This window comes from Gracilinanus agilis, chromosome 6 (assembly GCF_016433145.1).
Source record: "Gracilinanus agilis isolate LMUSP501 chromosome 6, AgileGrace, whole genome shotgun sequence".
Lineage (NCBI taxonomy): Eukaryota > Metazoa > Chordata > Mammalia > Didelphimorphia > Didelphidae > Gracilinanus > Gracilinanus agilis.
This window is the reverse complement of record NC_058135.1, coordinates 285,714,227-285,723,047: the sequence shown is the minus strand read 5'-3', so window position 1 is coordinate 285,723,047 and position 8,821 is coordinate 285,714,227. Positions and strand designations below refer to the sequence as shown.

General features: G+C 49.2%; 1 protein-coding gene across 3 annotated transcripts; it reads left to right on the top strand.

Annotated features, from left to right (window-relative positions):
- BSCL2 (BSCL2 lipid droplet biogenesis associated, seipin) lies at positions 1 to 8,454 on the top strand. 3 transcript variants are annotated; one of them, XM_044680169.1, is made up of 11 exons: positions 1 to 75; positions 1,481 to 1,806; positions 2,799 to 2,880; positions 4,910 to 5,053; positions 5,864 to 5,998; positions 6,192 to 6,289; positions 6,508 to 6,649; positions 6,859 to 6,925; positions 7,811 to 7,897; positions 8,037 to 8,114; positions 8,217 to 8,454. In XM_044680169.1, the coding sequence occupies exons 2-11, from the start codon at positions 1,598 to 1,600 to the stop codon at positions 8,363 to 8,365; spliced, it is 1,191 nt and encodes a 396-aa protein (XP_044536104.1). In that variant the 5' UTR covers positions 1 to 75; positions 1,481 to 1,597; the 3' UTR covers positions 8,366 to 8,454. The 3 variants fall into 3 exon arrangements, with proteins under 3 accessions (XP_044536104.1, XP_044536105.1, XP_044536103.1); XM_044680170.1 differs by lacking the exon at positions 1 to 75 and having other exon boundaries at positions 1,354 to 1,806; positions 6,892 to 6,925; XM_044680168.1 differs by lacking the exon at positions 1 to 75 and having other exon boundaries at positions 1,358 to 1,806.
- The last annotated feature ends 367 nt before the right edge of the window (positions 8,455 to 8,821 follow it).

Below are 8,821 nucleotides of genomic sequence, written 5' to 3'. Positions count from 1 at the left end.
AGGAAGGCGGCAGAGGCAGCGGCGAGGCGGCGGGGCCCCCGCCGGCGGGCCCGGCTTCCATGGTCACCCGGTTAGGTAGGGGGCTGGCGGGCCCCCGAAGCTTCGGCTGGGGGCCTCTGTGAGGCCGGGAGGGGGTTTTGGGCCCAGAATCGGGAGACGAATGTCTGTTCTCCTCCTCCCTCTCCCTGCTGCCATTGGGCCTGGTGGTTCTGGAAATTGGAGGCAGATGAGGAAACTGAGACCCAGCCAGGGGTGGGGTGGGGCGCAAGTTTGACCAGCCTAGATCCAGTGCTCAGAGGGACTAGGCTGGTTCTGAAGGCCCGGAGGCAACGCATCATCGGGGTGGGGGAGGGGCTTCTGGCACTGCTCTTCCCCTCCCCTCCCCTTCTCCGAGGCCAGGGCTCTGGATCCCTGGGATTCTGTGGGTCCTCCCCAAAGGTAGGAACTCAACACCCCAGCCGGGCCCCCGGCTCCTGGGCAGCTGCAAGACCTCGCCGAAAATGCTGAGGCTGGTGGGGGCGCACCTGGCGGGTCCCCCAAGGACTGCCCTATGGAAGTGGCACGAAGCCCGCTAGATCCGGAGTCAGAAGATGTGGCTGTGCCTCTTCCCAGCAATGTCACCTGAGGCAAAGCGAGTAGCCGCGGAAGGGGGTGGAGAAATCAATGTCCTTTTCTCAAAAATGCTGAGACTAGACCATCCTGAAAGGCCCTTTCTTGGCTGTGGTTTGTGTATATGTTCCCAGGCTATTCGGGGTGCGCGGCTATGGGAAATCAGGACATACTGTGGAGCCCAACCTCCCCCCACCCTTTGTCTAGAATGTTATGGGTACCAAGTGTTTTCCTCACAAATAACCCTATGAGGTAGGGAGTGAGAGCATTGCCAACTCCCCTTTTTACAGAGAATACTGAGACTGAAAGGATTGTGGGTTGCCCTGAGGACACAGGTAGCTGCTAGCCTCTGTGCCCCCACTGGGTCCTCTCGCCTCAAATCCATGCCCTTTCCAATTCATAACACTGTGGGACTTCTCATTTTACAGAGGAGAGAACAGAGGTTAAGCTTTCTTAGTGCAAGATGGTATGAGGTTTTAAGACTTAGAAGCTGGAAGAGATCTTAGAAATACCAATTTTAACTTCCTCACTTGAAGCAGGAACAGAGGCTCCAAGAAGTCAATTGGCTAGCCTCAATACCCCTAGTTCTCCAATCTTTTGTGTTCTTATTTGGAAAATAGATTATAACATGTGCCTTTCCTGCCTCACTGTGAGAAAAATACTTGGTAAAATAGGATTTGAAAATGATGGTAGCTGGGTCCATTGAAATAAGAATGGATTCTAGAGTAGTTGAATCAAACTGAAGAGGGAGGAGGAGTCTTGCTATCTCCTGGTTCCCCTGGGGCGCTGAAGCCAGTCCAGCTATCTTCTGGGGTCCTGTTCTTCCTCCCCTAAAGAAGGAGTATTTTTCCTCCCCTTTATCTCATTCTAGGAACTGCCGCCTGTGTCGTTCCATGGCCAGGGGCAGCATCCAGGTGACAGCAACTTGGACAAGGCAGCCTAACACCTGGACATAATCAGGTCCTGGCTGCCCCTTGCTGCCCCAGCCATGGCCAGTGACCCAGTGCCGGCCCTGCTGTGGGCCCAGGAGGTGGGCCATATGGTGGTGGGACGAACCCGGAAACTTCTGCTACAGTTTGGAGTGTTGTTCTGCACCATCCTCCTCCTTCTCTGGGTGTCTGTCTTCCTTTATGGATCCTTCTATTATTCCTACATGCCGACAGTCAGTCACCTCAGCCCAGCACATATTTCCTACAGGTGAGAAGTTGCATTTGAAGGGAATTTCTTATATCATCTGATTGATTTGATAGCTTCCTTTTTTCCCTTGGGGCTGGCACAAATCTGGGTTGTTTATGGTGTTTAAGGAAGTCTAACTTCAGCTCAAACTATTAAAACACCTTGGTTGGCCTCTTTGGACCTACTACCTCTTGGGTCTCCCATGAATTTGGTAGCCAACCACTGCCTCTGTGGGGTTGCTTTTATTTCAAAATATATATTTTAGAAAATTTTTATGGATGGTGCTTTTGGATTTTTCCTTCATAGTCATTTCTAGAAAGTCCCCTAATTACATTTCTTGGAGTCAAACCTTCCCTTGTAACAAAGATCATTTTGACTGTACAATGACTGAGTGTTAAGCAACTTTGTGTCCTGGGAGTCTCCTGCTCCTCTACCAAGAGGACTGAGAGGTTTCCTTATCTCTTCTATAGGACACATCATGCTTTACCACTGCCCTTTATAGCCTTGCCATTAACCCCCCCCCCACTCATTCATCTCATATTCAATAAGTATAATTGCTCTCCAAAGTGATCACAGAAACCTGAGATCACAGAAACTTCCCTCACCTCTTCCTCCTGGAGACATAGCTTTTCTGCTCCCCTGTTTTGGGACCCTTTTCCTTTATCTCCAACCTACTCATTCTCAGTTAGAGGGGCTTCACTCTTATTACATGTCCCAGGATTTACTGGCATGGAGATGACAGCAGGAGTGGCAAATTTGAGAGCCCCATTTGGCCTCTCAGATACACTGAACTTTCTAGGATCTGGTGGTGATGATGAAGGAAGCAGGAAAGGGGAGTGAGTGAGATGCCGCACACCCCTCCCTCCCATTGTCCCCCAGCAATTTCTCCTTGCCTCCTTTTTGTTTTGGAGAGTTAAGAAGAAATACTTAGGTCAGTTGGACACCAAGCAGGGGCTGAGAAAGAGCAGTCAGTGGGAGTAACAAAGCAAATGGTGTAACTTCATTCCCCCTAGGACAGACTGTGGTTCTGCTGGACCTGTTCTCTGCTCCTTCCCTGTTGCCAACGTCTCCCTGGTTAAAGGTGGACGTGATCGGGTAAGTAGGGGTGAGAGGTGGGGAAGGGAAGCTAGGAGAGCTTGGAGTAGGAGCTCCAGTACGAAATGCTGCTCCTTTGGGACTGCATGGAGGAGGAGCGGTCACCAGAAAGGGAAGGTTAGAGGAAGAACAACACTGAGGAACTCTGGCATTATCAGGGGAGAGGGTGAGGAGAATTTCATTCTTAGAAGGACTCCACTCTAATATTTTTGATGGAAGTTTTTACTCAGTAGCAAAATAAATCACTAGGCCAGGGTGGTACCCACCCAAGTGTCAATTCAGGATTCAAACGTAAATTGTGAAACCAATAGCCAAAAATGTGTAAGCTTGTTAGAGATGTCTGTTGTGTCAGAGGGCTCATCAGTCATTACCATGCCTCCAGAGGACAGTCAGGAACCTGCAGACTGGACAGTCCCACTTGTCAAGCACTAGACCAGCTGCTGGAACCTGAAATTAAGGGTGGGGTAGATCACCCAAACAAAGGACAAAACTCCTCAGAGAAAGGCAACATGGTACCTACAAGTAGGATTTTCTCAAGAGCAGGATGGTGCTTTGGACACTATACTACATTTGGGCTTCTTAGGGCCTGGATTTGAGGCCTGGTTCTTTCTCTTGCTACCTTTATGACATGGAACCAGTCACATGGGGCAACCTCTGCTCACCCTCTATAAAATAGGAGAGTTGGGCCTCTTCCAGCTCTAAAGGGAGGCATCTTGGAGGCTTACCAGACCAAAGCTCTTATCAGACTAAACCAGTGGGTGTAATTGATTGAGACCTACAGAAAGCCTCTGGCAAGTTTTTATAATAAAGGGGAAAGGTGAAAATCATGGGATCTTCATAAGACTTCTTTCTGCCAGGATCCATCTGGTTTTGTTTTGTTTTGTTTTTTAACTTTAATTTTTAACCCATACCTTCTGCCTTAGACCCAATACTAAGTATTGGGTCTAAGGCAGAAGATTGGTAAGGGCTAGGCAATGGAGGTTAAATGACTTGCCCAGGGTCACACAGCTAGGAAGTGTCGGAGGTCAGATTTGAACCTAGGACCTCTTGTCTCCAGGCCTGACTCTCAATCCACTGAGCTACCCAGCTGCCCAAATCCTATAATTTCTAATGATAACCTTGGAAATATCAAAAAGCAAAGACTGACCCAAACTAAAGGAAGCACTTTTAATAATAGTTCATCATCCTAAGAGTTAATAGCATAGGATAAATTTGGGTTCAAAAAAAGGGCTTTTTGATGATTTCTTTAATAAAAAGATTTGCTAAATCTGAGGTGCCAGATGATGGGACCGCCTAGGACAGTCAGGGTAAAGATCTAATCTTTGGGGCTAAAGCAAGGGAAAGCCATGATTTCCTATAGTCAGACACCATCTGTGCCCTGCTAGACACAGAGGAGGAGGCTGACCAGGGAGGAGGGGGACTGTAGAAGAGCTTTTAGGGATAAGTAAGATACAGTAGAGCTTGCTGTCTGCTGGTTAATTAACAATTGAAATGGTGTCAAGCTGGGTCCAGGGAGAATGGTCTCTTTAGCACATGTGGGCCTTAGTCACAGATGACCCATTTGGCAACGAGGGAGTTCACTTTCCAAGAAGAGAAGAGTCACGGACATGCTACAGACATTCTCTGAACAAGAGAAGTGAGGTTTAATGTGGTAAATGTGAACAAAGCTAGCCTCTTAGGGATTCTAGCCCTCAGAGACAGGGGTAACACAGGAAGTTTCCAAAGGGGGGGGCCAGGGACAGGTCCATCCAAGATAGTGTTTGGGCCCAGGGTCTCTGGGGAAATTAATCTGTCAGAAGGAGGCCTTTCTACAAAAGTGGCAAACTATAGTCTTGGAATGATACATAGACTAGCTCAGTGGATATGATGATTGGATTTACCTTTTTTGTTGTTGTCCTTTTAAAAATTATTTGTTAAAAATAATGGCTCACTAGATAGGTGGTAGGAGATTCAGAAATGAAAGGGATAGAAAAGCCAAAGAAGAGAAAGACAAAAGAAGCATTTTAACCAATCTCCCCACTATGGGCAGGTGCTGATGTATGGACAGCCCTACCGAATTTCTCTGGAGTTGGAGATGCCCGAGTCCCCGGTGAACCAGGATTTGGGCATGTTCATGGTTACCATTGCTTGCTACACCCGAGGGGGACGAATCATTTCCACTTCTGCCCGTTCCGTGAGTCTAAGGATTGAGGGTGGGTGGGGGTAAGGCCTTTAGAAGATGGTAACATGGCAGGGAGCCAGGAGTCTAGTGATCTGTGGTTTTTGGGATGTGGTGCTAAGCTGTGGCTGAAGTTGCAAGTTAGAGACTGTCCCTGACTTTGAAGAGCTCTTTATTTGGTAGCAGAAACAGAACATGACCTAGATCATTCCTGTGCCTCAGTGGCTTTCTTCATCTGTGTATATTTGGTCAGATATGTTACCACCTCTCTTACCAGCGGGGCTTGGCCCTTTTTATCGTCTTATTCAGTGACTTTGGACTTATTAAGGACTTAGCATCTGTTCCATATTGAATGATCTTGCCTTAGATCAGAGGTATTTAACCATTTTTGTGACCTGGATACCTTTGACAGACTGATAAGGTGCCTATGGCCCCTTTCTCAGAATCGTGTTTCTAAATGCTTTATATTGAAAGATGTGATTTTTTTCCCCATCCAATTCATGGACCCTCTGAAATCTGTGAGATCCCAAGCTTAGAAGCCCTGCTTTGTACATGAATGTACAGGGACTGTTCTGATCATAGGGAGAATATGAAAGAGGGACTGGTATTTGGACAGATTTTATTGAGCTAAAATAATGGGTTTAAAGGTTGTTTTAAAGGGACCCGAGGTTTGAGATAGCAAAGCAGAGACTGATGAGTAGGAGAATGAGATATTGTGGGACTAAGAATAGTTACTGAAGCGGGCTTGAGAAAGGAGGTTCGACAGGGCTTGAGGCATCACATCCTCACTGGGTAGCTCATGTCTCCTCCTCTGGCTTCCCCCAGGCAATGCTGCATTACCGTTCGACGCTGCTGAGACTGCTGGACACACTCATCTTCTCAGGCCTTTTCTTATCTGGCTTTGCAGAGCAAAAGCAGCTTCTGGAAGTGGAATTATATTCAGACTACAGGGAGGACTCGGTGAGGAGCAGCATCTGTAGTCTGGTATCAGGAGAGAGGGCAGAATACAAAGTTGGGGAGCCCTTGCCCCTTTCACTGAAAAGTTGTAGCTATTAACCGAGCTGCTGAGGAAAAGGGAGAAAGGAGGGAAGAGAATAAAGACAGGTCTGGGAGTGGAACCTATTGGTGCTGACGCTGGCTCCCTCTTCCACAGTACACTCCAACCACAGGTGCAGTGATTGAGATACAGAGCAATCGGATTCAGCTGTACGGGGCTCAGCTCCGGATCCATGCCCACTTCACAGGGCTCAGGTAGGAAAGAGCCCAACAAAGGACAATAAGGAAAGTAACCTTTCCAGCCAGCACATGCTTTGGTCCTCCCCTCTGCCAGGGATGCTTCTATGGGCAGGGCAAGCTTTCATTCTCAGGCTTGAGCACTTTGTTGTCCCCAAGCCTAGAGTAATGAAGCCCTAGCCACAAAGTGTACCCTCTTATAATGTGCTTCTCTGCCCAATGTTTCGGGGCCTCAGGTATCTGCTGTACAACTTCCCCGTCACCTCAGCTGTCATTGGCATCGCCAGCAACTTTACCTTCCTCAGCGTCATTGTGCTCTTCAGTTACCTGCAGTGGGTGTGGGGCGGCATCTGGCCCAGGCACCGCCTCACCTTGCAGGTATCTTGGGGTATTGAGGACAGGACCTTCTTCTACCCTTCCTATGAAAGTGGGCCACAAGAAACAGGATGAGGTTACTGAAGAAGACTGGGGAGTAAGAGGGATCCTAAATGCCTGGGATAAGGTCTCCAAGGAGAACTCTGGGGGAGTGAGGGGGTCTCTCCTTCCAGAAGGTCTAGCCCTCAGTGATTTCATTCCCTTTGTCTTAGGTAACTAACCGAGATAAGGATGTCTCCCAACAGGAAGGCCAGAGAAGGGCCCCCAACAGACGGCCAGGTATTGGGGAGTGGGCCCTACCCTACAGTGGTTCTGTGATCTCACAGATGAGTCCCCTCTTGGCATCCTCTGGACACTTTCTCCTCCTATGGGACTCCATGCCAGGAATTGGAGATCCTGCTGCTGCCCTCTTTATTTCCTGGCTGGCTCACTTCCTCTCCAAGAATGCATGTCCTTGATGTCTCATGCCACTGCTGGTATGCCAGTCATCCTTGGAAATACATCACAAGCTCCTGACTATGTCCATTTGTTTTACAAGGGTTTTGGTTTTCTTTTTTTATTGGTGGGGAGATCTAAAAAAAATGAAAAGTCACCTGACCATTGCAGGAATAAAAGAACTCTAGCCACTTAGCTCACTGGGAGCCTTGTAAAGAGCCAAGAGAACAAGGGATGTTTGGGGGTCTCTTGTGAGATCTCCAGATGTACCCTACTACTAAAGGATGGCCTTGTTTGCAGTCTTAAGCAGTTGGGGACCATGACAAGTCATGGAAGGTTTCCCATCTATGCTCTAGCCCTCTCTTGTTCAGTTCTGGGTTTCCGGTCTGTCTGCAATTTGGTTTGCCTTAAGGAAGGACTGATGATCTAGCTCTGTGAGGGAGCTTAGTCCTCCAGCTACAATAATGACTCATATTTTGGTGGCACCTCAGGAGGCTGTTCAACACAGCATTTTCTTCATAATGACCCTGTGGAATAAGTGGTGCCAGGGTCAGTGACGTTCCACCAGTGAGGAAACCAGGAAATGTAGTGATTTGTTGGCTATAGGTAACCCCAGCTAGTAAGTGGAGAGACCAAAACATGAAGCCCCTCAGTCCCTCTACTTTGGCGGGGGAGGCGGGGGATGTGTTGTTGCTGGAACAGCTTCCAGTAGCCTCTCCCTCTCCCTAGGGCTAGGGCCAAGAGGCCGGTCAGAGCTTACCAGGCTTCCAGAGAAATCGCAGGATGATGGGGACCAGGCAGCCGGCCTTGGGCCAGGTATGCATGTGCCAAAGGGAGAGGCCTCCTCTGCCCCACTTCTGGGACCACTCACCCTTGGGGCAGGCTTAGTCCTTTTCTCTTACCCCTCCTAAGGCACACCCAGCCAGCTTGATTATTGCCCCTTCATTCTCTGCAGGAAGTCAGCTGCCAGAGGAGAAAGGGCGCACACTGCAGCCTCTTAATGAAGAGGGCCTGGATCAGGAGACCAGCGATGGTGAGGGAGCCCTGGTGTCCGTTAGAGAGTAGCCTAGAAGGGTCTGGGAGGGGGGCAGGGGACTGCTGTCAATATTTCACATTCACTTATTCCCCCCCTTAGGTTCTGGCTCCTGGGAGGATGCAGCCCTGCTCACTGAGGCCAACCTGCCCTCCACGTGCCCAGAAACCCTGGGCAGCCAAGAGCCTCCAGGCAGCATGGAGAGCATTTCAGGCCCTCCCCGCCTCCGGCCAGCCTGCTCTAGTTCTTGAGGGTGGGGGCTATGGTCCTGCACTTCCAGCACTTTCCCTTGCCCTCTATCTATCCTTTCTTTTCCCCACAATAAACTTTTTTCACACCATCTGATTTCCTCACTATTTGGTCCAGACTTGGAGGCTCACTGATCAGAATAGGAAAGTGGCTGCCCTGCAGCATTTCCTTCTTAGTGGGCTCCAAAGAGCTATTTCCATGTTGAGGGCTGGGAGACCTTGATACAGGCCAGGGAAGGTCTTGGGAGCATGGCCTATTGTGACCTATAAGCCTGGTTCTTCTGGGAGCTAGTAATCTTTCCATTTCACAATGGCCCCAGGACTGGAGTGGTTGAGGACAGCTAAACTGAGCTATTCTGTCCCCTCCCTCTCTCTTCATTGGGAGGCTCAGGACAGGAAATAAGCACTGGTGGGTGGGCTAGGGATTTGTCCAGAGGAGTGGGTGAACCCAGGGACCCT

Excerpts from the sequence above, each read along its gene's own strand:
- BSCL2 (XM_044680169.1), top strand. The coding sequence starts at position 1,598 with ATGGCCAGTGACCCAGTGCCGGCCCTGCTGTGGGCCCAGGAGGTGGGC. Across the intron at positions 6,290-6,507 it reads GCCCACTTCACAGGGCTCAG|GTATCTGCTGTACAACTTCC; the intron begins GTAGGAAAGAGC and ends TCGGGGCCTCAG. Across the intron at positions 6,650-6,858 it reads GGCACCGCCTCACCTTGCAG|GTAACTAACCGAGATAAGGA; the intron begins GTATCTTGGGGT and ends CCTTTGTCTTAG.